The 27,314-nt window shown below is 42.5% G+C and overlaps 1 protein-coding gene across 5 annotated transcripts in view; it reads left to right on the top strand.

Annotated features, from left to right (window-relative positions):
• The window catches only part of Tiam1 (T-cell lymphoma invasion and metastasis 1), a 373,652-nt gene that overhangs the window by 282,566 nt on the left and 63,772 nt on the right, over positions 1–27,314 (top strand). For all 5 annotated transcript variants that reach the window (XM_005375657.2, XM_013504090.1, XM_005375658.2 and 2 more), the window contains 5 exons: positions 2,660–2,806; positions 9,543–9,617; positions 12,530–12,700; positions 19,333–19,437; positions 25,922–26,003. In XM_005375657.2, the coding sequence (XP_005375714.1) occupies positions 2,660–2,806; positions 9,543–9,617; positions 12,530–12,700; positions 19,333–19,437; positions 25,922–26,003 (580 nt within the window). The remainder of the gene's footprint in view (positions 1–2,659; positions 2,807–9,542; positions 9,618–12,529; positions 12,701–19,332; positions 19,438–25,921; positions 26,004–27,314) is intronic.

Raw genomic sequence — 27,314 nt, 5'->3', positions numbered from 1 at the left:
GGGGGGGGGGGGGGGGCGTGTTGGAGCCACAATGGAGGCCCCATTCAGTAGGAGAGCTTCCAGGAATGCTGAGTGATTTGGCGCAATTAACTGAAGGGTCCCTGCTGTACTCTTTGAAAAAAGGTTATCATTGTTCTTGTTTGCACAGATGAGCTGAATGATAGAGTAATCAGGTGCGGGCCACAAAGGGCAGCATTGTCTGGGCAGAGATCATTGAGAAACTCTTGAGCTCCGGCCCAACAGTTCTTCTGCCAGCCTTTTTTCTACATCCCTTTGCTCATTTTGACTCATTATTGTCTTGGGAGTAGTGGTGACTCTTGCAGTTTACAAGGCCTCAGCAGTTGGGAATAGCTGCTATAGCAACCTTAAATACAGTGTTTATTCAACAGACTAAACTAACCAGTCAGCTGGTCACTGAGAGTATTTGGGGGTGTGTGGGTCTCTCCTTCAAGCTTTTTTTCTGCTAAAATTGTAACCTCGAGTTACTTTTCAGTTACCAGGTTATTTAAGTCATCTCTAGGTTACTTATAATACCTAGTATAATGTAAATGCTATGTAAATAGTTGTTATAGTATATTGTTTAGGGATTAGTGATGAAAACAAAAAAGTCTATACATGCTCAAGACAGATGAAAGTTTTTTATTTAGTATATTTACAATCTGAGGCTGGTTCGATCCCTGGATGTATAGGGCTGACTTTGCAGCCGGTATGTACGGCGGCTGCTGTGTGTGTGTGTGTGTGTGTGAGAATCTACCTATGACTGGATTTATCTGCTTATAAATAGATAGGTAGACAAGAGATCAAATAGGCATCTTTTTCTTTAGGATTTTACATTTTAACACCATTTATTCAGTATTTACATAGTAGTGTAATTGCGTGTGTGTCGGCTCTTTCTAATTTAATCCTTTTTCAACCTGTGTTTACCTTAAACTTAGAAAGTGGTGAAAATAGAGAAAAGTTTTTACGTATTTAATGGTGCCTTTTGTTTTGTGGTTTTTGTTCCCCAAAACACCTTGAGAATAATCGTAAGATTGTTCTCACACAAACTCCCACAAGTGTGTTAGCAACCAGTGTTTATAGCCTGATTTTTTTTTTTTTAATGTACTAAGCTGAGAAAATGCAAGATGTCTCAGCTCCTTTATCTTGCTGTCTTCGTTTGGGACCAAAACCTTCTCCCTAACACCTGGCAAATAAGCTGTTTTGATCCCTGTCTTTAGTATACATGGAGGTCCTTGCCTATATACCCATGGGGCTTCTGTGGGGCTTGCGCTGTCAAGACCCAGAGGGGCTTGTCTGGGAGCCAGCATGCTCACTGCTAGGGAGGCCTCGAGTATTAGCCAACATCCCTAGCTGCCAGTTGGCACCTGTCACATAGGGAGTTGCCTGCGTGAGAATCTATGACAGGTAAGTTCCAAGACATTAACCTCCAGCAACAAATTGCCAATGGGGCAGTTTCATTTCAAGTCTGACTTGCTGGACTGCCTGCCCCTCCCTTTGTTGAAAGGCGAGTCTGTGGGTGGCCTGTTGAGGTCTCTGGGCAGAAGTTCCCTTCAGTTCCTAGGCCTTTGCTTACAGCCTGTAGGATAAAGTTCAGAATGTTCTGCCTGCAAGAACCTAATGGGGTTCTCAGAGATTCTGTTTGGGCAGTTATCACAGTAACAGCTTTAAATTTGGGGTGTCCCCTTCTGAAATGTTTCTCTGAGTTGCTACTACTTCACAGATATCTCAACAGAGGTAGCTTTAAAACAAAAATACAAGTTATTTCCCATTCACCCACACATAGGACATGTTAAGTTATGGACATCTGGTGAGGTGGCTTTACTTTCTTTGGGGACACAGGTTCTCTTTTGTATTTTTGCTCGGCTGGCTTTGAAAAGACTTTTCTATCTGATGCCTTATCCCATAATGTGGACCTTCCTGTCACCAGGCAGGAGGAGTGCCTGGGATAATAGGAAGCCCCCTTCTCTTGAAGGCAATTCCTGGAAGATGCAAGTAGTTTTCCTACTTACCCCCTATCCACCAGAATCTCATCATGTACCCCGCTGCAAGACAATAAGGCAACTTGCACTTCCTAGCTGTGTGCTTAGCTTCGTTGGGCTTCTCTGACTAAGGAAGAAAAGACAATAGATTATTTGCCTAATAAAGAAAATGACTGTATATGCCCTAAGATAACTAAATAGAAGAGACTGGTAATTTTAGATTCAGTATGAAATCACAGGAACCAAAATGTGCTGTTTTCCCGTTCTTTTTGCTAACTGCAGCTTGAGTTTTCATTAACATACAGAAATAGCTCGGTAGCATTTGGGGAGAATCTCAAGAACCCCACAGCTCATTGAACTTGATGCTGTGGTTCAAGCCTGAGACTGGAAAGATGTCTACTTCTTGGGAACGTAGCATATGTATTTTATTACTGTTCATGTATATTTTTAGTGATGATTTCATGTAGAGATTGAGTTTGCCAGGCTTACATTTCTATCTTGCACACACGAAGGGCTCCAAAGTTTGCATGCTTCTGAGGCATGGAGGAAGTGCTTCGGCACTGGGTTCAGTGTGGGCTGGGATAATAGCAGGGTTTTTTGAACAGTGGGACTGAGTGGGGACCTCAAGGAGCAGATGTTGGTCCTGACACCTTGTTGCTACCTGTCCCTGTCATCATCAGGTGGCAGCACGTACTGGTGAAACTGGAGTGAGAAGACGTACTCAGGCCATGTCCAGATCTGCAAGCAAGCGAAGGAGCAGGTTTTCTTCGCTTTGGGGTCTGGACACTACCTCCAAAAAGAAGCAAGGACGCCCAAGCATCAATCAGGTAGGTTCCAGAGTGGATAAAAAGGAACTCTATGTAGACTGCTTCCATGGTTACCCAGTCAAGGGTATGTGTATGTGTGTGTGTGTGTGTGTGTGTGTGTTCTTTTATTGATGCTGTGTTATTTTAAGTCAGCTAATTGACACAAAGCAGCTAGTTATGCTAGAGACTTTTAATAGATAATGTACACCCGTAACACTGAACTCTACAATTAGTCTATCATAACGCTCCAGTCTCCCACCTGCATCCCTTCCAAGCCCTGGATAATTATAGACCTACTGAAAGTGCACAGTTCATCCTGAGCCTTCAAGACAGAGCAGGACTCCATGATGAGGCCACTCGGCCCTAAGCACAGAGCCTCCTGATGTAGCAGGAAATGCCCTCCCACCCCCCAAGCCAGTATACTTTAGCTTGTTGGTTGCCCAGGTAATATTTTCTGTTCCAGATCTGGTTGCTTCTGTCTCTTAGAAACAGCTGGTCACTGTGATGCATAGCTGGTCCCTATGACGCACATTGTATAAACCGATCCCCAGTTGACAAGCCATTCTGCCTCTGTACTTCCTGCTTGCTTATCTCATATAAGCCCCAGACCACCAGAGATCAGGGCCTGATATTTTGGGAGTGATCCCGATCATTGCCTACTGACGTAAATAAATCTGCCTCCAAATCCTGGGTATTATTTCGGTGTTTCTGCTCACCATTGCATCTCGTGTGTTGGCTGGGAAGACCAACTGTGCTGACTTCTTTGGTCACCATTCATGGTTCTCACAGATAGAGCAAGGAACTCTCCAGGTCGTGATGGGAAGGCTTGCCCTTGAGATTTCTTGAGTCCCCTCAGAGGTCTGGAGAAGGATTCCTGGCTCCCTTGCTGGAATGGCTCACACTGGACCCCAAAGGGAGGAGGATACAATCTGTCTGCCTGTCTGCCTGTCTGCCTGCCTGCCTGACTGCCTGCCTGATTTTATTAAGACCCTTGGGGGCAGTTAGTCAGTCTGTTAGTCCTGCTCAGTTCAAGCAGAAGAAGATCTTAATCAACTCTTGTTAGTTAAGGCCACCCTCAAGGGAAGGGGTTGGAATGTTTAGCCTCTTGAGTGCCTGGTGAATGAATGTGTAAGTGGCACGGACAGTGTAAACAATGGGCTGCTCCGTCAGTGCAGGAAGACCAAGAAGCTCTGGTTGTGGTGGCTGACTGGGCTCTTACCTGTGGTTCTGTGGTGATTGACATATGGCATAACAGAGACCTCACACCCTCCTGCCCTTCAGAGGGCATCTGAATGGCCTCTCTCTGAGGGGCACCCACTCTTTGTCTGATGCACCATTGTTCATGGATACACAACATACACTGTAAAGAAATAGAATGAATACTAATTAGTGAAAACCCACAGTCCCTGAGTGCAGGAAAAGGGGCTTTTACAGAGTTAAAAATGAAACCAAACCACTCCCTGCATCTCAAAGAAAAAAAAGAAAGAAGAGTCCTGTTCTTCCTGAGAATTCTGCCTTGGCACCCGCATCAGCTGCTGGAATTGCTACCAACACCTGTAGCTTCACTCTCCACTCCCGACTCATCTACTTCCAACCAATGGAACTGATTCCAGCCAGCCATTGCCTGCATTCAGCCACACAGCACCCCCTGCCCACACACACACCTATCCCGGTTAGATAGGGGCCATCTAATGCCCACCTGAGATGACTGTCAGCAATTCCTTCTAAGTTCCACATTTTGACTGAGGAAAAATTGGACTGTCGGTCCTGACACATGACCAACCCAGTCAGCCTCCCTCTCATTTAACTCTGCACTTTCAACTTTAACTGTTCCCTGAGAAAGAGATGATGCCTGAATCAGCCTGAGACAGATAACCGCAATCCTGAAGTTCTAAGAATTCTCCCAGAGGTATGAACTAAAGACTCGCCTTGGGGCCTGGCCATCAATAGTGCTGCCTCCATCCCCACTGCTGTCAGATGTCACAGGAAGCACAGAAAGGCATCCAGCCACCCACCAGCCTGATAGACTGTTAATCACCTTGGGCAAGATCTCTGCCATCAACAACAGAATCATCACCTTGCAGGCTGCAGTTGCTGCCCCTTACACCCTTTCTGCACTGTTCTAGATTTGAAAGCTTTTGAGTTGCTCCCATAAGCCCCTTCAACTGGGAAAATCCTGAGATAAAAGGCCAGCTCTTGGATTCAGTTTCCATAAGGGGTTAAAAACTCTCCCACTTTGCCTCTGCACCTGTGTCCTGTGCAACAAGAAAGACATCCTAGTCATCAAAACAAACCCACAAGGCAATCTGAGAGGTCTCAGATTCAGCCCAAGCCAGAAAAGCTTTATCCTTTTCTGCCCGAGGACCTGGAGTCTGATCTGCCTCTTCATCAACCGCAAACTGCTCAGCCAGTCATGATGCCACCACCACCAGTTCTGTCTCCTCCACCATAACCTCTTGCTTTACTGTCAGCAACTCCCTCTGACTCTGTTTAATACTGAAAAACACTGCTGTATTTTGGATGGGGCCCAAGCCAGGTTAAAGTGAAAAGTCCCCACCACTGTGGTTGATTCTGATGCTTAGGTGAATGTAGTTCTCCCCCAAGCATGTCCAAACTGGGACTGTAATGTGAGAGAAGGTCATGAAGCCTTAGATCAGTACTGCACTGCTCTCCTGGCAGACCTCAAAGAAGGAGGCAAGAAGCCAATGAACATGTACCCACTGGAGGCCATACTGCAAAGAAATTCTGCCAAAGCAAATCCTGTGAGATTGATGGACACCTTATCAAATATGAATTCCTGTACATGCCTGAGTGCCTTGTACCTCTCCTGGGACATGACCAGCCTCCCTCATACTCGGGTCCACTGTCCCAGACTTGATAGTGACTCTTACTGTACCCCCGGAAGAAGAACAGCACCTACATCAGTCTGAAATGCCTGATAATCATAACCCTGAAATTTTGAGAGACTCGTTTCCTGAAGTATGGACAAAGGACTCACTTCTGGAGCTTGCGATCAATCAGGCCCCTTTGGTGATCAAGCTCTGTCCCAAGCCAACCCCTACCTGCACCAAACACTACACTTCTCCTGCCTGTGAAACCAGTTCAAGATCTCCAAACTGCCAATGCTGCCATGATTGCCTTCCATATACATTGCCTCAGTCTTCTACCACCCCCACAGCCTGCTGGTACACCTGTCTAGACCTTAAAAAAATCCCTTCTTTTGCCTTCAGTTGGCTCCTGTCAGCCAGCCCCTCTTCATCTTTAAATGGAAAGACACCATTTCTGGACTCAAAAGCTTACTAACCTGGACTGAACCTACCAGCAGTTCAAAAACTTGTTTACTCTTTGAAAAAGCACTTCTAATTAGTGACACTCAAGCTACCTTGACACAAGGCACAAAAGCTGTTCTATAATATTTGGCAGAAACTGGTTACAAGAAAGAAACTGCAGATTTCTTGGAGCTACTGGCTTCTATGTGCTTACTCAGACTATCAGTCCCTAGAGGCTCCCAGTGGCCTCTAAGGACTGCCTCCCCACTCTGCCTCTGTGCCACAACAGCCACACTGTCCTTCCGATGAAGAAAGCTGACAAGCCCACCTTAGACCAAGACTTAACTGTCCAAGTGCGGCATGCTGTACTGGGATGAAGCGTTCTAAAAATGGACCCCCTGACAGATGCTGAGCACACACTGTTTATGGATGGAAATAACTCTGTTAGGAATGAAGTCTGACAGGCTAGATATGCTGTGGTCACCTTGGACTAAGCTATTTTGGCCAAAACTCTCCTACAGGGATGATCTGCACAGCAAACTGCTATTTTGAAACCTGCCACCAAAACACAAAATAATCCAATCCAGAGGCCTCAGCCCCCTCTTGACTGAAGCATCAACCCCAGCCAGAAAAACTTTACTTGGTGTTCCCGGAAGATCAGAGATAGACCTGCTCCCATTGTTTCTTCTGTTCCCGTGTGTTTTTGCCTTAATCTCTATGGATGGTAGCCCCAAGAGAATAGAAAAATCAAACACTTGAGCAAGATTTGATGAGTACCCAGGTCACATTGGACACTCTCCTAGACCAGATGAATTCCCTCACTACCTCACCAGAGTAATGTTACAGGACAGACAGGCCTAAATTCTAGAGGGGCCTTGTCTCAGAAGATCACATGTAATAATATGCCCAGCAAAGATTTGCCAGGGCAACTAAAAGGTGGGGGGAATGTAGCAGAAAACACACCCCTCCCCAGCTTGTATACTTCAGTTTCTTAGTTACCCAGGTAATAGTTTCTGTTCCAGATCTGGTTGCTCCTGTCTCTTAGGAATGGCTGGTCACTGTGATGCATAGCTGGTCCCTATGACGCACACTGTACAAACTAATTCCCAATTGACAAGCCATTCTGCCTCTACATCTGCTTGCTTATCTCATATAAGCCCTCGACCACGAGAGATCAGGGCCTGATATGCTGGGAATGATCAGTGCCCACTGACGTAAATAAGTCTGCCTCTAAACCCTGGGTGTCCTTTTGGTGTTTCTGCTTGCTGTTGCACTGAATCTGCTTCTGGCACCAGATTGAAGGCAGTCTCCAGGGACCTCTGATTGTGTCTTTGTCTGTCTTTCTGGGCTTGGCATTCCTCTGCCAATGGGAAGGAGGAGCTGCAGTCTGCTAGGACTGCTTACTCCCTGCTTTGGCCATATCTGCTTGGGTATGAGGGCTGGAAGGGGATCTCAGAACACCCTGAATGGACAACCTAGACTGATGCAGTATGGGACACTGGTAACTATACACTGCAGCCCTGCTCTTATCCATCAGTTCTTCTTTATGAGCTAAGACTGCTTTGCTGGTGTTACTTCTGGGAAACTCCTCCTCCACTGTTATTGTGATCTTTCCTTTTGACTCTGAGAACTGAGTATCCCCAGAAGTTTCCATTTCAGGGACTAAAGGAACAGAAGCATTTATAGTCATTTTGGAAGAAGGAGAATGTTAAATCGTGAGGACAGTGGCTGGACAGTCAGGCAGTAAGCGTTTTGGAAGTTCTAACCAAGATGACCAGTGTGAGCTGCTCATGCTCCATGATTGTGGACAATGAGAAGGCACTGACTGACTTTACAGGAAGACTCCTTCCCATTTGGGCTGATAATTCCAGCTATTAGTTTCCTGAAGAAATAAAGTTTAAAAAGAGATTAGTCCTGAACACTGTTGTGCTAAGTTCCTTACCTAACATGCTCATTGTTTAAATGTGGAATTTTTTTTTGTTATGGAACCTGCAGGTGCCAGTTGAGCAAACAATAAAAGAGCATGCGACTGAACAGCTTTGTGGTTCGTTCTGTGCCCTTTGGGGAGGGTAGGAGGTAGAATTTGCTACCGTGGGGTTTGCACTGCATAAATAGGAAGAAGAATGTTTAGGGGAGAGTCAGTGTGTGCTCAGACCAGCCACTTAGGGGACTTTGAAGCTTCTCCACTCAACCTGAAGGAGGACAATAGCAGCCAGCATTTGTCCCTCCTAACGGGAGGTGCTGGCATCATTTTGTATTGATCTTCAGTCTCTACAGGTGACTCTGACCCCCTCTGTCAGCACAGGTCGAGACCTCCCAGTTTGAACTTGGGTTCCATCAAAATGCTTGGTTTGTGTGGTTCTGTTGTTCGTACCAGGTTATGTTACAAACCTGTGTTTGATATATATGCCTGAATTTAAATGAAGTCTAGAGAATCTTTCATGATCTTTTGAACAAAAACTAACCAAAAACAAAAGCCAAAATCACAGAATATTGTAATACATAAATATTCCTTTCTTAAAGTAAGAGTTCTTAAAAAAACTTCTTGCTTAGCCATAAACAGTCTGATGTAAATTTATTCATTAATTCAATACTCTGAAATGCACAAAAATTGTTTCTGAATATTTCACTTACATTGAAAGAAAAGCCTTTTATTTTTTTAACCATTTATATTATTGTAGTAGTACATGCTCAGTTTAGAACTAATACATAAAATTCCTGCGTCCATGTGTTGGGGCATTGATTAGCTACTGGCATCAGTACCCTATTATGATTTTCATCATGTCTTTATGTGACCAGACTCCATTAAGTCTCACAGGATAGACAGTTACCTAGTTTTTTTACCTCTTCACCTTGAGGGCTAGAATCTAGGGGCACTCTACCGCTGAGCTATTTTCCTAAACTTTTTTAAGAAAATTTTTATTTGAGACAGGGCCTCACTAAGTTGACCACACTGACCTTGAACTACCTTCACCTTCCAAGTAGCTGGGATTACAGATATGTTCCACTGTACCCCACGGACAATTTTTTCTTTCTCCTTTTTTTTGTTAAATAAAAATGACTTCTCTGTCATATTGTGTTAAAAATGCTATAAATACTGTATCTTCTCAGTTCTATTTATGGAAATAATAAAAAGCAAATTGATTATTACTTATAAGTATCTGATCAAGAGTTTGCCGTAGAAATTCTTCAGTGGTTTTTGTGAGTTTTTCTTTTTTTCTAAATTTAGATGAATTATCCAGCTCGAAATGCAAACTCTTTCCTTGGTTTTGAATTATTAAAGATGTGGGAAGTCATGGATAGACAGGGACATGATTCTCACAGTCTGCCACCATAAATACCGTGACCTGCTTTTGGATTTGCTGTAGGGGTATCTGAAAACTGCTGTAATGTTTTCTAATAGCTCTGCCCACTTCCCTTCTCCTTCCCCTGCTGCATTTGCCCCATTGCCCAGATTTCTTTTTAAACTGATCCTTTTGTATGTGCAGGTGTTTGGAGAGGGAACCGACGCTGTAAAGAAATCTTTAGAGGGAATATTTGATGACATTGTTCCAGATGGCAAGGTAAAAATAAACACGTGTTCCTTTTCTAAAAGTACTGCGTGAGCATCAGCACATGCACAATGCATTGGTTTCTCAGGATACTAAAATTAAGTACACTCCATATAAAAACCAAAAGGATCGGTTTGGGAAAGTTATGTAACGGGTCAACGTGAGATGGAGAATCAGCTTGTGTTTAAAACTTCATGATAATAAGAACATTCTCTTGCTGACATAACATTTTCCATACTTATCATCTGAGGTGTAAGTTTCCAAGTAGAATATGAGGAAAATGGGAGTTCTCAGGTAGCTGAATATTTTATGTCATTGCTAATTCCTTTTTATGTACAACTTTTATTCCCAAGAGGTTCTTATTGCCCTCGCTCTCTGCCCACACATGCTATTTTGCTCCCATTAATTTCAAAGAACGATTCTGATAGTATGTTCTTTTTAAAAGCCACATTTGCCTCCCTAGCTAAGTAGTCAATTAAAGATTCAGAGACTTGGTTCAGCCTTTTGCTTGGATTTCATGGGAGTTTTCAGACTGCTCTGATTGAAAGCCTGAAGTCATATTATTATCCCGCCTTCCTTGACCGCTTTTTTTCATTCTCTAAGTAAATGGTTACCCTTAGTTTTCAACACTGCAGTGGTGATACCAGCAGCCCCGTTGTTTGTGGTTCTAGTGTTGATAACGTGACCTTGGTGAGAGGCCGTGGTTCTCAGGATCAGTACGACAGAACTCAGCTCTGAGTTGCCGTGTTACCATGCAGTGTCACCCAGCGATGGCTCAGCCTGGGTTCTAGAAGGATCTGAGCCTCAGAAGCCAAAGCACAGTGGGGAGTTCTGGCTGCTGGAGGGAGAGGGAGAAGAAAGGAAGGGGAAAGCCTTTTCTTTCTTTCTGACCCAGACCGCTCACAGATTGTGTCATCAAAGATACAAAGGCAGCTGTCTTTGGAAGTACCCAGCCATGGAGCATCTGTGCTGAGATTTGATGAAGTTAAATTATCATGACTGTATATATTCCAAGCATGGTCATCTCCGCAGTGGACCAATGCATCTTGATATGGCCGCACTGCTCACTTTTGCTTTGCAGTCCTAGAGCTTCAACCCAGGACCCGCAGATCGAGCTGTATCTCCAGCCTTTTTGTATTTTTTATTTTGAGATAGGGTTTCACTGAGTCACTAAGCTGTCCAGGCTAAAACTTGTAATCCTCCTGCTTCAGCCTACCAGCATGCTGGGATTACAGTTATTATACTCTTAGAATAACGGGATATCCCCTCATGCACGCAGACTGGGGAAACTGCCAAAGATTTTCCATGGGATTTCTGTGTAGCTTTTATGGTTTTTCATTTTTTTTTTTCAGGATACCTCTTTTTTCCCTCCTCCTGCCCCTGTTATAATGCCTTGCTTACAAAAAGCAGTTTAGATGCAAAACGTGGGCTGATCCAGTGCTAAGAGGCACTTATTTAATGTGAAACGTGGGAGCAGTGGGAAGATTCCAATTATGGTTAATGGGATATAGGCAAGTTGATTGCTTTTTGACAATTCCCTCCCTGGGGTCTAACTTATCTGCGAAAGTAGCAGTATTCAAAGGCAGGCCTGAAATTGTCTTCTGCAAGTGGCTTTAGTTTAGTGGCCTCTACCGAACCCCCTCCCCCACATTGTTGGATCCTGTGGGTTTTTCTCTTAATGTATGGAAAGGTTATGTTACCACCTCTTAGTCTTTATTTTGAAATGTGTTTCTTCTTGTACATTACTGGAGTCGGCCTTGTTCTTGGTAACCTATAGATACATGTTTACCAGCCAGTGGCTTAGTTATAAACCAATACCTGATGCTCACTGATCATCACTGGTATGTTTGTATTGCTGAAATCTAACATAAATCTTTTCTTATTTCACTGGTTTCCTAATATTTCATCAGTCTATGGGGCATTTTCTGCGTTGGCCATTTGTCGGGATTAGGTTTAACTCAGGTGCTAAGTAAATACAGCAGCACTTTCCCGTGCACAAGGTTTGTGCTACTCCCAGTCCTCAGGCAGAGTGACAGAGGGCACAGCGAGGACGGTCTCCTAGGTGGCCTCACCACTGGCTCATCCTTTTTCTTTCTGTTCTTGTTCATGTTTGCAGTACACACTGATTACATTCATTGTGGGGAGTCGGTACGTGTACCGAACACACTGCAATTCTTTTTGTGTCTACTAACCCCCTCGCCTCCTCCCCCTCTCTCTCTCCCTTGGTCCTCTTGACTGACTTGGAAAAGATTTCCCTCCCTGTTTCCTAGTGCCTGTCTTTGATCTTGCTCTTTCATTTATTTCTACTTGGGGTTTTCATAGACGAGAACCCATACAATATTTGAGCTTGTGAAGCCCTGAGAACTTCTGAGAAATGGAGCTGTCTCTGTCCCACTGTTTTGGTAGACGCCCAAGGAAAGCCCAGAAATGATTCTACCGCTCCACACCTAGTGGTAAAGCGTTATCTTTATGAAACAATTTCCTTGGGGCCTCGTTGCTTCGAAGTATAAACGTCACATGGCAGGTATTCTTCTTGATGGAGTTCTCTACTCAGAACTTAAAATGAGTTTGTAGGAGAAATAATGACACTAAAGCTGAGCTGAATGAGTGACCCATTTCCCGCATTCATCTGAATTTCAGTGACCCCTTCATTCATGCTGTGCTCAGCTACCAATGCCACAGGCCAGGAGGGCGTCTGTGCTGGGTCTGAGGTCAGATGCTTCCTGTCTGCTTCCTACCATTAAGCTCTTTTCTCAGTAGCTTCTGTCTCTCCAGGGGCTTCCCTGCGCCCCCCTCTGGCATCTTTTCTGTTCTGAGCTGTTTTGCTAGGAATAGATAATCCCCAGGGGCAGTGTGTAGTGTGCAGGTCTGAGGTGCTAGGAGCTGGTCTGCTGCCACGCGGCTAACTTTACTTCTTATTACAGAGGGAGAAAGAAGTGGTCTTACCTAGCGTCCACCAGCACAATCCTGACTGTGACATCTGGGTCCACGAGTATTTCACTCCATCCTGGTTCTGTCTGCCCAATAATCAGCCAGCCTTGACTGTTGTCCGACCGGGGGACACTGCCCGGGACACCTTGGAGCTGATTTGCAAGGTACGGAGCTACTTTGTTTCTCTAAGAAAGATCAGAATGGGGGTGGGGAATCTCATAGGGTGCAGATGGAAACTCAGTCTCTCAGGAGAAGAGGGCGCTTACTGCACCTGCGTTCCATTTCAGAGCAGCATCGCATCCCTTTGTGATAATATGCTTAGTAATGTAAGTGGCTTCCTCCGCTTTGTAAGGACAGGAACTCAACTAAGTAGCTTCTTTCAGTGAGCATACGTGATACACTTGCAATGAGGGCATTCATGCACACGTTCTAGAAAATTTAAGAATAAAGCAGGACATTAAAGGGTCACATAGCACCTTACTTGCAGAATCCAAAATAACCGCTATCAACATTTGATGGTTGTCTTTCCATTTTGCTCCTACAGAACACATATGTGTGTATTTGACGGCATCGTATTCTGGGGACTGTCTTGTGACCTGCTCTTGAGTCAGTAATTGACCCAAGGCTTCTTTAAAATGGAGAATAACTGAAGTGAGCACAAGTTTGACCTTCATGGTGAAGGATTCCTCTTCCCGTGAACACTGAATGAGGCTGAACCTGTTTCCCCTGCTTTAATTTGAGCAGTAGAGAAGTCTGGACCTTTTTCAAGGTCACCCTGTTTTCATTTCTTCTCTCTGAGGGGCAGCAGATGAATGCCCCTGAGTGAGGGCAGGAGGAGAGGAAAGAAGGAGTTTTCCTTGTGTGCTCATTTTTATCGTTAATGCTGTAACTAATAGCATCGTGGTCCTGTTTTGTAGTGAAGAGCAGTCTAAGGAGGAGCAGTTACTTTCCCTATCCTATGGCTCAGAGAGCTTTAGTTACTTGCCTGAACTTGCATCACTGTCTGATGCCAAGGAGAGACTGAGCCCAAGTCTCTGTTCCAAACTTGGTCTGTCCCCTCTCACTCCATCAGTTCACCAGGCTCAGGAGGTCTACAACATATTCTTAGGGGAATGAACTGGCTGCAAAAGGGAAAGTAGCTGGCCATGCACCAGCACTCAGGAGGCTGAGGCAGGAGGATTGCTGTAATTCCAGCCTGTGCAACGTAGTGAGCTCGAGGACAGCCTGAACTACATAATGAGACCCTAAACCAGAATAAAAAGGAAAGTAAAAAACTTTTCTATCATAATTTTATTCCAGAAGGAGTTGGATGGATAAAATGATGTTTTTAAAAATCCTTCATTCAACACATGATTTGTAAATACTGAATAACTTTCACTACCTTGACAAGTACTTCTGTAGTTCTGCAATCAGCGTGTATATATATACTTCCTATATCTTTTATTATTTATATATTTTACGTTATTTATATAGCTTATATGTGTATATTTATATTTAAAAGATCTAAAATAAAAGATATTACATTAATGTAAATAAAATACTTCAAATTTTTTTGTATTTTTAAAGAAACAAATCAGTTGAGCCTTTTTAAAGAAAAAAAAATATGGCTCTCTCTGAGTGGGGAAAATGGAATAGTCCAGCTGGAATCAGCCTTTCAAATAGTAGCCCCTACACATAGGTATTAAAAATACACGATATTGTTTTGCATACCTCGATTCCTCCACGTACATGAGTTCTAGCTTTTGAAGATAATGGTATCGCTGTTCGTAATTTCTCATTTTAATTACTTAACAAAATAGGTCTACTGAGGATTTCTGCATTGCTTTATTTATAGATTAGCATGACTTTTTAGAGAACCATTAATATTCTGCAGAGCAGTGGGAATTATTCTCAGATCTGCAGCTCAAAAGTGTTCAAAGTAGGACTCTGGCCTTTTTGCTGAAGTCAGGCTCTAGACGCTGTTTTTAGGGACCAGCCTGGCCTTAGGGAGCTCTGTGGTCAGCGGCTTTAGACTGCATCAGGAATCCAAGGTTAACCCCCAGTGGTTTTCTGGTAACCACTGATTGGTGGAAAATTGATCAGTGAATGGGGCAGTGAATGGTTGGGTAATCTGAAGTACTTTTCAAGCTCTAGTTGGGTAGAAACTAAGGGAATAAAGGATAATATTGTCACTGCTATTTCAGTATCATCTTTAAATAATGCGGCGGACCTATTCCCCTATAATGGTGGTGGCGAATCCATGGCACGCGTGCTGCAGTGGGCTGTTGGTTATCACAGGAAGCTATAAAAGGTTGGCCGTCACTGCTATGTGCCTACTTCTTTCACCTGAAACGTTTCTTTTGACCTCACTAAGGTACAACAGATCCCTTCCTCTAACAATGAAAAGTCATCCTGCCCAAATTTCCCTGGGTTTTTATTTCTTTTTCCAACAACATAGAAATATAAAGAAAGAGAATGTGGTATGAAACAAGCTTACATGTCATGAGTTTAAAAACAGAAAACTTTGCTGCTGCACTTTGCGACACTGGTGTTCTCTGGAAAGACATCTATGTAGGATAAATTACAGAGTGTGCTGAGAACCAGGTGTCTTGCTAAGCTTGCCCTTTCTTTGGAAAACACTTTGTTGTAATTAGTGGAAAGAAAGTGATAAGGTGGAAACAGTGCCACAGGTCATTAGTGTCCTAATATGATGGTGAGTAGGGTTCTTGTTGTTGATATTTTCGAAGGAGGGATTGCAAGCAGAGATGTAAGAATGCATGTCTTTTATTTTGTAACTGTCATCTCAACGTTGGTGATGGATGCTTTTTCTAATATTTAATAATCAATCTCTTTCTTCTGTCTCTTGCATTCAGCTCATTCTCTTTCCTATTCTCTCTGATCCACATCATTTCCCATCAGTTTGCCATCCGCCATCTGATCACCAGTCAAGTTCTGGTATAGTAAATGTTTCAAGATCTACATTTCATGTTACAGATGTTACTGTGATGCTTATTGCTAAACGTAGCAGGTAACTATGTTGATCTATAGGTGATCTATATATCTATTCTTATGATTGCAACAACCATTCATTCATACTCATTGATACTGTTCATATTTGACATGATGTCACTTTTATTTTATGCTTTCATTGTGTTGGTCTACTATGGCTTTGCATATTCCAACAGCTTCTGGTGTTTAAGAAGTAAAAGCTCACTTTGAAGGTGAGGGGGGAGAAAATTGCTGGAAATTCTGCAGTAACACTGTGTGTATTTGTGTGGTGGGTTTCTATATTCAAGAACTTCAAGCTTGTATATTTCCCAGAAGAGTTTCACTGAAAGAAGAGAAATGGAAGAACAAAACAGGATGGGTTAAAAAATCTAAGTCAATAAATTGTTATCTATTTTAATGGCTCAAGTTATTTACTGAAAATGTCTACATTGTGTTTTGTTATTTCTTCTCCTGAAGTAGTTATGTAACATACTAATTTAAAAAAATTATGCCAACTGAATTAAAATTGCTGTATGATAATATTTATGCTATGGTATAACTTATAGCCACCTTGCCTCAAAATGAATCAAATGCTAAGTAATTTAAGTAAACGTACGCTGGAAGGCAAGTCTGTACTATGTAAGTTTTTTTCTAACTGAATTTCTTGTTGGGAAGTTTTTTTCTCTTGAATGTTTTATAAGTCTAAGGCAGGTCACATATTTAGAATCACTTTCCTAAAATATTCATTAACATTTGTAGCTCCTACTGCACAAAGATGCATTGTGAATGTGGTTGGTTGGTTTTCCTTTTTTGATTCTGAGGAACATAGGCTTTTTGAGAGTTCTAAGATCTGATTTAATTAGTTCATTAGGATTTGCCCTTTACTTTAGGCCAGCTGTAACTATGAGTGTTCATAAATCAGAAACTTTGACCAAAATGAGAAGGCATACTGGAATGCTGAACCAGTGTCCAGTTGTTAGAACTATTTACTGACCAAACTCAGGTCTCTTGGGTTCCAAGTCAGACCTGTTGCATGTGATCATTTGTACATTTTAAAGTTCTCAAGGAATTACTGTAGTAGAAAGTTTGGAAAACATGCTTGGGGATCTGGCAGAAAGTACCCTTATTACCGTTGTGATACTCAGTATCCTTTTCTCTGCCTCACATTAAGCAACATAAGTGAGGCACCCCTGCTGTACCAAGGAAAGGGGCTCAGCACCGTAGCCTTGAAGGGAGACTGGCGTCTCCAGATGGCGCCAAGACCACCTGAAGTCTTGTGGTATCTGACAGGGTGCCCTCTCTTTCACACTTTGGTTTTAATTCTCAGAATTTTCTTAAGATTGCTACTCAGGACTGATTTCCACAAGATAGTTTGTTCAAGTGGCAGTGTCTTTAAGAGTATCCCAAATGTTTATTAATGATGACAGAAAGGCTTCCAGCCGAATTGTTCCTGTTGCTAAGACCCATGAAACTGCCTTCTTGTTCCCTTCCGCCTTAGTCAGGAACAGATGGTGAACGAAAAATTCTGTTTCTAATTAAAGATTTCAGTGAGGACCTGGGTAGGTGGGAAGCATTTACAGCCCCGCCCCCAATCTCTGAGGAAAACTTCCCTTGCTTGTTGTATCAGCCTAAATATTGCTGTTTTGTTATTGTTTGTTTATTTTTCTGGGCCTCCTGCAGGCAGTAGGTAGTGCGCCTAAGAACGTCCCTGTCTTTTGTGTCCCTGGGCTTGCCCATGAGCCCTTATTATCTTTGACTTCAGCGTCCCTGGGTCTGTCAGATAACAGACAGGAGAGGATGCGAGTCGGCGCCTGGGAATGTGTTTGTGGAATGGTGTCTGCTCTGCGCAGCAGGCTCAGACCATCACGTTACTTGGGAATAGGATACAGGTTGGGGGTGCCGAAGAATCACTGATAAAAAACTTCTTTATCACCCTGCTGCATGTTCAGAGGGAACTGATCTTGGCTTTCCAGAAATGTGCTTTTGTGATAGCAAGGGATGTCTGACCTGCATTTGTGTATTTATTTAAAATACTAAACCACCACTTCCCCACTGGCTGTGTAGCGCACACTGCTCTTGCATAACACGTTCCTGGGGACGGCATGCACGCTTGGATTTCTGCTTTACATTGATGGCGTCTGGAACAGTTAGGAGTCTGTTAGGCAGGATTGAATTAGTAGTATACAGCTACTTTGGCCTTAAGAAAAATGCAGATAGAGCACCACTGTAGTCCTAGCACCTGGAGCTTGAGGCAAGAACATTGCAAGATTGAGCCCAGTCTGGGCAACTTGGTGAATTAGCAAGACCTTGTCACAAAATTTTAAGAAAAGGGCTGGGGACTAACTCAGAGTGAAGACTTTAGATTCAGTCCCTACCTGTTGAGGATAGAGTAAGTGAGAAGACTACTGAACCAGTTAAAATAGAATTTCATTAAGCCAGGCACAGTGGCACATGCCTCTAATGCCAGCACTCCAGAGGCTGAGGCAGAAGGATCCATACAAAGTTTGAGGCCAGCCTAGACTACATAGTGAGACTCTGACTCAAAAAATTTTTTTCATTTCACTTATTTTGAGACAATTCTCGTTGGTAGAGCTTCGAAGGTAAAGAGAATTTATGTTTATGAAAAATTTCAAGTTGGTATAGAAGTTGAGAATAATGTAGTAAATCCCCTTGTATCCATTACCTGGAATCTGTAATTATCAAACCAAGTTTCATGTATTCATTCGCTCATTCCATCCTCCTGGTCCGGATTATTTTGGAAGCAAATTTTACCCATCCTCTCATTTATTTATTGGCACTTTAGGATGTATCATTAAAAGATAAGCATTCTTATATACTCAGTTTAAGGGCTGGAGGTAGAGTTCAGTGGTAATACTTACCTAGCATGCTTGAGGGGCTAGATTTCATCTCCAGACCTGAAAAAACAAAAAAAAAATCAAACAGTTAAAATACTTTAGCAGTGTTTTCATGTTGCCAGTGTAACTTTTGAAGAGCATTTTCTTCCTTTTACCTCTGTATCTTCTTGACCATATGTTGAGGGTTATTTTTAAACCTGTATTATCACGATTACTGTTTACCAAAATCAAGCCAAGCATTTTTTAAATAGACAAAACCCAACTGCCCCATCCTGGACCAAAGGAGAAGCTCTGGAAATCTGAGTTGCTGACTCTTTTCGAGCCATTTCCCTTGAGCAAAGCACTCAGTGCACCCCCAAAGTTGGGTGCTCGCCTTTCGCTCGCCTCTGGGGTGTATAAATGAGGACTGCTACCTTATGCCTTATCTGCAGCCAAAGCCCTTGCATAGGAACTGTTAACAACTTCTGTCCCCACATGGTTTAAAAAGAAAACTTTGCTTGGGCACAGCTGTTTTCTCTCACTGTAAACGTGTTTCTACCTGTCTGGTCACTTTTCCTGAGTCACTTGTGTCCTGAATGGAGTTCTATGTCAGGGCCTGTTTGGTCTGATATTTTCTGATTGGAAGATCCAACGCCGAGAAGCACTGTGAATCGAACAAGGAGAAGTTTGTTCCACTGAATCGTAGGATGAGCTCAACGGGGATGATTATAAATCCCCAATTTGGGGGTGCAAACCTTTATTTATTTACTTAGGGTACCGGGAATCGAACTCAGGACCTTGCGCTTTCCAGGCAGGCACTTGTGCCTGCTGAGCTATATCCCCGGCCCCGCGAACCTTTTAAAAGGCGTAGAAGCCTTAATCCTGCTTCCCATAACAAATCTCTGTTGTCCCCGGGAGACGAGATGCTCGGTTGGTGGAGGACTACTACCTGCTCTTTGCAATTGAACTGACATTTTCTTTTCCTTTTCTCCCAGACACATCAGCTGGACCATTCTGCTCATTACCTGCGTCTAAAATTTCTGATAGAAAACAAAATGCAGTTCTACGTCCCACAGCCAGAAGAGGACATTTATGAGCTGGTAATGTTTACGGCTGTTGTCCAAGTGCCTTCTGTGGAAGATTATTTTCCAATTATGTGTGTACTTGTGTTAATTGTAGCTGGTGGAGTGGAACGAGTTAGAAAACAGATGAGCTCCTTCGGAGTGCTGAAGTTGGTGGAGATGGCCTGACGTATCACAGTATTTCCAGAGTGGAAATGTCACCTTTGTTTATCCCAGGATCAGTGCTGTGCTGTGCTGAATCACTGAAGCCCAGAGCGCCCTTTCAGATGGAATTTTAATCATGATTGCTAACTTGCCTTGTAGCATGGACAATCTTTTAGTTTAGATCTGAGACTCAAAGATCAGCTGGCTGTTGTCAGAATAGAAATGCTAACTCCAATTTTGTGTCATGCCCCTATGCATATTGAAACCAATGGATCAAATCTTGAGGATAGCTGTGGATGGTGGTACCTGCTTGTAATCTTAGTACTGAGGAAGCTGAGGATGGAGGATTGCTGTGAGTTTGAGACCAGTTTGGGCTATAATAGTGAGTCCAAGGGTAGTCTGAACTATACAGTGAGATTCTCTCTCAAAACAAACAAACCAATCAACCTTGTAGGTGAAGAAAGCTGCTATCTTATTTTATATCCCAGCTTGTTGGACTTGCATCTGATTATATATCCAGCTTGTTGGACTTGGTGGCTTTGTGGGGACTCTCACATGTGTTTGAGTTAGAGCAGATTTATGGGACTTCGGTTCTAAACCAGCACTGGCTTTATAGATTGGTCTTACTGTACTACTCATGTGCGATCGGTAAAATAGTGAGATGACAGTGTTTACCTTCTAGGATTTTGCAAGTTCAGAGATAAGGTTTCTTAGTAGGTGCGAATGGGAGTTGTAGTAAACCAGTGACAAGTCCCTTTTTCTGTTAGCTGGGCGGTACAGTTTTCAGTTCCAGTGAAGGAAGATTTGGGAGCACGGCGCCTGTGCTTTGGAGATTTTCCTGCTCTGCTTGCCGTCTCACTTAGTCATTCCTCAAGGGGCGCGGGGCTGCCTGCGGGATGTGTGGATGCTAACAGGATGACTTCAGAGCCTCACCACCGAGAGCGGAACTGAAAATTTAAACTGAAATGTTCTCTTTTTTGGAAAGGGGAAGCATGATTTAAAGATTAGTAGGAAATGATGTTTTAAGTCAGCTTTACTGAGGAACACTTTAAATGTAATAAAGCTCTCAACAGTTCGAAGCACATGGTTCAACGAGTTTTGACAAATGTATACACTCATGTTTCCACTACTTCAGTCACGATGTGGAACATTTCTGTCATCCTAAAAGGTTACCTCGGTCCCCTTTAAGTGTTTTTAAGGAAATGGATGAGGGCGTGCTTTAGGAACAGTCTCGCGGTGTTACGCAACACCAGAGGATCGAAATGATGGGTCCGTTTTCTACCATCACTTAGTAAGTGCCGACAGAGGAAGCTCCATTTAACAGAGGAGCCGATACAGCTGATACATGCTTTCTCTGGCATGGAGAGAAGAGCTCCAGTATTCCTGCTCCACGAGTAAAGGGGAAGAAAATCCTTTTCTTTACTTAAAATAGGAAAATGTTAGGTGGATGTGGTAGTGGTTGCCTATAGTCCCAGGTATTTGGGAGGCTGAAACAAGAGGATCTGTTGAGTCCAGAACTTCAAGAGCAGCTTGTGCAACATATGGAGGTCCTGTGTTTGAGAAAGAGAGGCAGAGGTAGATAGAGGGAGAAGAAGATGGAGAGGGAGAGAGAGAATTCAAAAAAAAAGAGTGAGACTACTTTGGTAATAACACTGGAATGTCTGTTAGATCACATACTTTGTATCTTAGGGTTAGTGAATTTTTCACATCTTAAATCCCAGGAATTAGACCCGTGTCCCTCACGTCTTAGTGCATATGAAGGCGGCACGGATGCTTGAGCAGCATCTTTTGACGTTTTATTTATTGACTCTTCTTTATGCTTGACCATTGTATGTTACCATCTCGTGTAGGAGACTAACGTGCGCCAAGCTTGAGCTGTTTGTATCTGCAGTTGCTGTGTATCTGCTACAGTCTTGCTAAAAAGAGTGTGAAGTACAGAGAGACCCTGGTGTTCTCTCTTACCCTTTGCAGGAAGTCTCCAGCCCAGAGATGCCAGAGGAAGCTAATGCCATAGATTTGCTCACATTAGCACCTCTATTTTTACCAGAATTCTTTGCTGTGTAGTGTTTGGGGTAGCTGCGGCTGCCTGGTGAGCCATCTAGACCCCGTCTCGGATGTAGAAAAAAGGGTTACCCAAGGCTGGGAGTGAAATAGCTGTAAGAAATGTTTTAAGATTTCTAGATAATAATATATATGCTCATTTATCAACTCATGAAATTACAAGGTCTAGCAGCTACCACTGTTTTGAGAGCTGGAAAATATTTTGAGATACTAATGTGTGATATGAAAATAACTGCAATTTCTCTTCATGCGAAAGTCACACGCTCTACAGATATTTCTGTTTGTTGCCTAACCATTTATGATTGAAGGCAGTGCTAACTTGTAGTCAAAGGTTTATAAATATATAGGGATTTTTTTGTTTTTCCATCATCCAAGTTCACAGACCACTTGATTGGTCCATGGGTTCCTTGTTTTAAATCCATGCTTTAGGGCATTAGGCTGGGTGTAACATCATTCTAGAGTAAGGGCTTTCTGAACACACAGCATTCCTGGATGTTTTTGAGAGTTTGCAGATGTTTGAGTTATTGTCCCTTTTTGAACAGGCATCTTTCCCCACACCATTAATATTTCCCTAGGTTCCCTCCTGATGGGGGTGCCCTGGAGAAGTCTGCAGGTGTTGAAGCCATTTCCTCAAAAATGACACATTCAAATATGACTCCTCCAAATATTTTATTGTGCACCATACCATCTTGTGATCCATGCAGACTCATTTTTATAGCTGCACAATTAAAAAGAGCTAAATCTTGGAAGCTGGCTGTATATCCTTCAACAGAGGAATGGATAAAGGAAGTGTGGGGTTTATACCCAGTGGAGTACTACTCTGCCAGAAAAGGATAAACTTAAGTCATTTGTAGGAGGATGGATACACTTTGGAACCGTAGTGTTAAGTGAAATAAATCAGACACACAAGCTTAAATATGTCATATTTTCTCTTACGTGAGAAACCCAGAATGTAAGTAACGAACAAAATAAAAGATAGCTAATAGGAAATAGGGAGATAAATCTTTTGTAGAATGGAAGAGGATCAGGAGTTGGAAGGGAGGGGATAAAAAAATAATCAACGTGTTCTGTCCATGTATCAGCTGTCTTGGAGGAATGTATTATTGTGTACTGCAGACATTTACTCATAAAAATAAAATAAAAGTTAGCTATCAGCAAAAGCTTATACTTTGAAACGTCTTGTAGGAAGGTCTCGTTATTTATTTTGGTGGTCAGGACAGTTTCTTGCTTGTAAATAACCAGGAATAGCTAGTTGTTTATTGATCTGCTTTGCCAGTTAAGGAACTATAAATGACACCTGTTTGGCTACTTTTTCACGACTAATTGGTTATCCAGTCTAATCTTTGAAATGATCCTGAACCTAGTTGCAGTCTGTGGAGGCATGAGCTTTTCTAAAGTTGACAGGTGCGAATAAAGCGTCACAGAAGTACAGATCAATTTGTTTATTTAGTCATCCATCAACGATTTACTTAGCATCTGTGTGCTGGCGTGGACCCAGCAATTCTAGGCAGCGGGGATACACATGCATACTGAAAAATAAAATAAAAATTAAAAAAGAACCCAGCTTCTGTTTGGACCTCTGTTCACGTTTGCAGAGAGGGAAATTAAAATATGTCAGTGACCGAGCATGGTCTGAGCTTGGAAAAACAAGACACTGGGTCAAGTGGGTTGAAAGAGATGAGGGTATTTTGCAGCTTAGACAGGGCACTGGAACAGAACGGTGAATAAACGAGGGAGTCTTAGAGGGACAGTGGTACCTTGATTCGTGAACTTAATTCTTTTCACGATTCTGGTCACAACCGAATTGCAAGCACCGTCATCCTATACTTGCAGTGTGTGACCTGAGGTAGCACTGTATTTTGTGAAAGGTACCTAGACAGAGGGAACGAAGCTGGCTAAGACCTGGGCAGGGGAGGCGGTAGCTGTCCTGGTATCTGAGGAGGGCGAGTGGAGAGGGTAAGAAAGAAGGATGCAAGTGGGACCATGAGGGCCTACATAAGAAGGGAACCCTTGGGAGAGAAAGGACTTTACAGCTGGCCCTCCATATCCACGGAGCCCACGGGGTGGGCTCAGCCAATTGCTGTTGGCGAATATTTGGGAAAAAAACCCATTCTTGGTGACCAGTGCTATGTAGTTAGTGTCTTTAAGGTTGCATCTGTACTGAACATGTACAGACTTTCTTTCGTTATTATTCCCTACCCAGTACGGAATAACTACTATTTACACAGCATTTACGTGGTATTAGATATAAATAATCTAGAGATTAAATTATATGAGAGCATGTGTTTAGGTCATGTGAAATACGATACCATTTTTGCATACAGGACTTGAGTAAGCATGGATTTTAGCATTCTGGGGGAGGAGGGGTCCTGGAGCTAGGCCCCCACTGTTACCTGGCGGTGCTTGTGTGTGACTTCTGTAACGGGCTCCTTGTGGCTGACCTGTGGCTTGGGGACCACACTGCATAAGAGATGAGCCTTCAGGGCCCATGGCGAGGAGCGATCGTGGAGGCAGTAGGTGATGGTGCCTTGGGTTCGAGCACCCAAAGGGGACACAGGGAGAGGTGATCATGATTCCAAGAGAACTCAAGTGCCTGACTAAGCACAGTTTTTCAAAGGCAGTATTCTTCTCATCCAGTTTTTGAAAAGGGGGAAAACATACAATGTTGATTTAATCGATAAAGGAAATATGTGTGACGCTTCATTGTTGAAAGTATTTATGTGTGCAACAACTGAATTTTAAATTTTCTAGCTCCAGATAGTGTGGTTGCATTGAAAAAATATTTTTAAGCACAGGCTATTGTTTTTTTAAAAAATGTATTAGTATACGTTTGTGATTCATACTAAGCACATTCATACGGAGAACTGGTGCATATACCAATCTCCATCCCTCCGACCTGCCTGCCTCCTTCCCAGGTTTTGTATAGTTCACTGGAGCTTTTTGTAAATCCAGATTTTAACTCACATAAAAAAGGTAGTGTGGCCCAGGAGCCTGTCTGTATGATGCCAAGGTGTCTGAGATCAGCAAAAGGCAGGAAGTCTTTCACAGCAATTCCAAAGAAAAGTAGGCGGTATCAGGAAAAACAACAAAGGTTGTTCACAGAGCTATAGAGTAGTCCCACTGGATCCTCACAGAGATGGAACAGACAGTTATATACTGCCACCTGGGGGCCGAGCTTGGCTCTAAGGAATGCTTAAAAAAATAAAGCCCAGGCTCCAACTAAGTTGAAGAGAGCTCAGCAGGTAGTGTTTTATTGAGCTCTGTGTGGTGTTACGCTAGACATGGTAAACTTTCAAGAATTTGGTGTGTATAATTTTGGTGATGATATTGGATTAAAAATCAGTATAACTGATTTCTTCTAATTTGAGAATTTGTGTGAAATATTGCTGAAGTATACAAATAAAATCTCCTTCAGCTTTACCCTTAATGCATTGCTCTTGTTGGAATTTGCTATGCTGTCAGCAAGATCTAGGTTCACATCTCAGCTCTGCACATACTCATCTATGAAAGTAGGAAATGACTGTCTTTCCCGCCTCACTTTCTTCATTTGTAGAATGGAGATCATAGTGTCTTACAGGGCATGAGAGGCAAAGACACATAGTTGGAGTTTTATATGTTATTGTCTTGAAGATGATAGGTCCAGATATAGGAAAATGAAATAGCAATTAAAGGACAGTGTTTCTGATATGTGAACTATACATTATTTTTATCTTGAGTTTTTACAAAAACTTTTTCTAGGCTTTCTTGGGTGTCCAAATGACTGATTAATTTGTGTATTTAAGTTTTGTGGTTAATTTTGATATGGTTCAGCAGTTAAAAGAGAGTATCTCCCATTTACATAATTTGTAGTCAGTTTCAATGGTTTTAGTATTCTCTACCTATTTGTGATACCCAGAACTTTTCACATAAAGTGATGTATGCAGAGAGAGGAAGAGATTCTCAGAGATTTCCCCTGTATTCATGGACCACATGCCAACAACATCTTTATAATCTCTTTCTGGTTTTTATAAACAGATCCCTACCAGTACCAGAGGTTTTGACTTTGATTAACTCAGCTTTTGTTTTCAGGTCTGTGATGGGTGTAGACTGGGAGTAGACAAATACAGATTAATTAGGAGATAGGAGCTCTGTGTTTCTACTTTTACTTTTAATGTGTTCCACTCAAAAAAATTCTGTGGAGTGGTGTGAATTTTTAATCACATATCAGTTGTGACAAAAATAGATTTACATAATGGTGACCATTTCAGAGAAGTTATTTATCATGAAATCCTAATGAGATTGTCTTTGTCCTTTGCAGCTGTATAAAGAAATTGAAATTTGTCCAAAAGTCACTCAGAATATCCAGATTGAGAAGTCAGATACAGCAGCTGATAATTACGGTAGGTTTATTTGCCTTTGATCTTTGGGGTTTGTGTTTCCAGTTAAAGCATTCCCAGTGAAAATGTGCACTTATTTACAAGTCAGTGAAAAACCTTTGGAGCCTGTTTAGAACACAGCACATCTGGCTCCTGTGCTGTGGAAACTCCTGAGCTAGAAAAAGGAGATGTTTACTCCTGGTACTGTGAAGGCTATACATTTCTTTCTTTTTTCATGAAGCCTCTACTAATTTTATTGTTGGTAGGAATATTGCAAGACATAGCTAATGTTTCTGCTTTAAAATACGGAATTAAACTAAACATCACAAGAAGAGACTGTGGATGCATACTATCCATTTGCAGAAAAGTGGCTAAAATGATAATCGTTAATAATGTTCATGTAAGAAGCACTTGCTCCTAAAAGATTTCAGAAGTAAACAGGAAACCCCAGTTTCATGTATAAGTCTATCAATAAAGGTTAGAGATCTAGAACCGTGCTAAGAGAAGTTCTTATTTAAATTAGGTTAAAAAAAACTATGTGTCAAACATAATAGCCATTCACTTAAAAAATAAGTGTCTTACACTTCGAGTGCTTTTACAGAATTTCCCATAGTTTGTTGCTCAGAAAAGACTGCACAACGACTGAAGCACAATAACACTTTGTTGGTGTGTAGTACAAAACTGGGGTGCTTTGTAAATGAAACGTTAAACATGTACCTGCAAAGGCTGTACGTTTCTTAGTGAATCATTGGGCTTTTACCATCCTAAGAAGACGACGAGGTAGTGGGAGTAGATTTATAGAATGCTGTGCCTCACATATAAAGAATTATCTGCTTACACCACTCTCACAAGCGTAGGCATGATCCACCTTTCTCCCCACAAGTAAAGTTAAAGGAACTTATTTTGGTGTTGGTTGGGGGTCCCTGAGGTCACCTATTAGTTTGGTGATTCCCTAGAAGGGCAATGAACCAACACAAAGTCAGCAGAGAGTCAGTGTCTGTGTTTCTTCCAGGGGGGTCACAGAGTGTGGTGCTACTTCCCCCAGCAACAAGTTCGTGACAGTACCTGGGAGATGCTGATCACTAGGGAAATCCTCTAGAGAGTCAGAGCTTTTATTGCAAGGCTGATCACATAGGCACTAAGTTCTAGCACAGACCATAAATCACGTTGTCATATAGGTAAGCCATGAGGAATCATGTTGGGGTGCTGAGAATTCTCCCTAAATCCAGGTTCCCAGATGCCAGGCAAGGGCCATACTAGTAAGCAGAACTTTCAGAGATTTGCAGTCGGGCCTGCTAGGTTAACACTTGTCTAAATTCTGGTGCAGCAAAATAT

Source organism: Chinchilla lanigera, unplaced genomic scaffold, assembly GCF_000276665.1.
Source record: "Chinchilla lanigera isolate Chin_1 unplaced genomic scaffold, ChiLan1.0 scaffold00006, whole genome shotgun sequence".
In the NCBI taxonomy this organism is placed as follows: Eukaryota; Metazoa; Chordata; class Mammalia; order Rodentia; family Chinchillidae; genus Chinchilla; species Chinchilla lanigera.
Note: the sequence above shows the minus strand (reverse complement) of the source record. Positions and strands in the feature narration are given on the sequence as shown.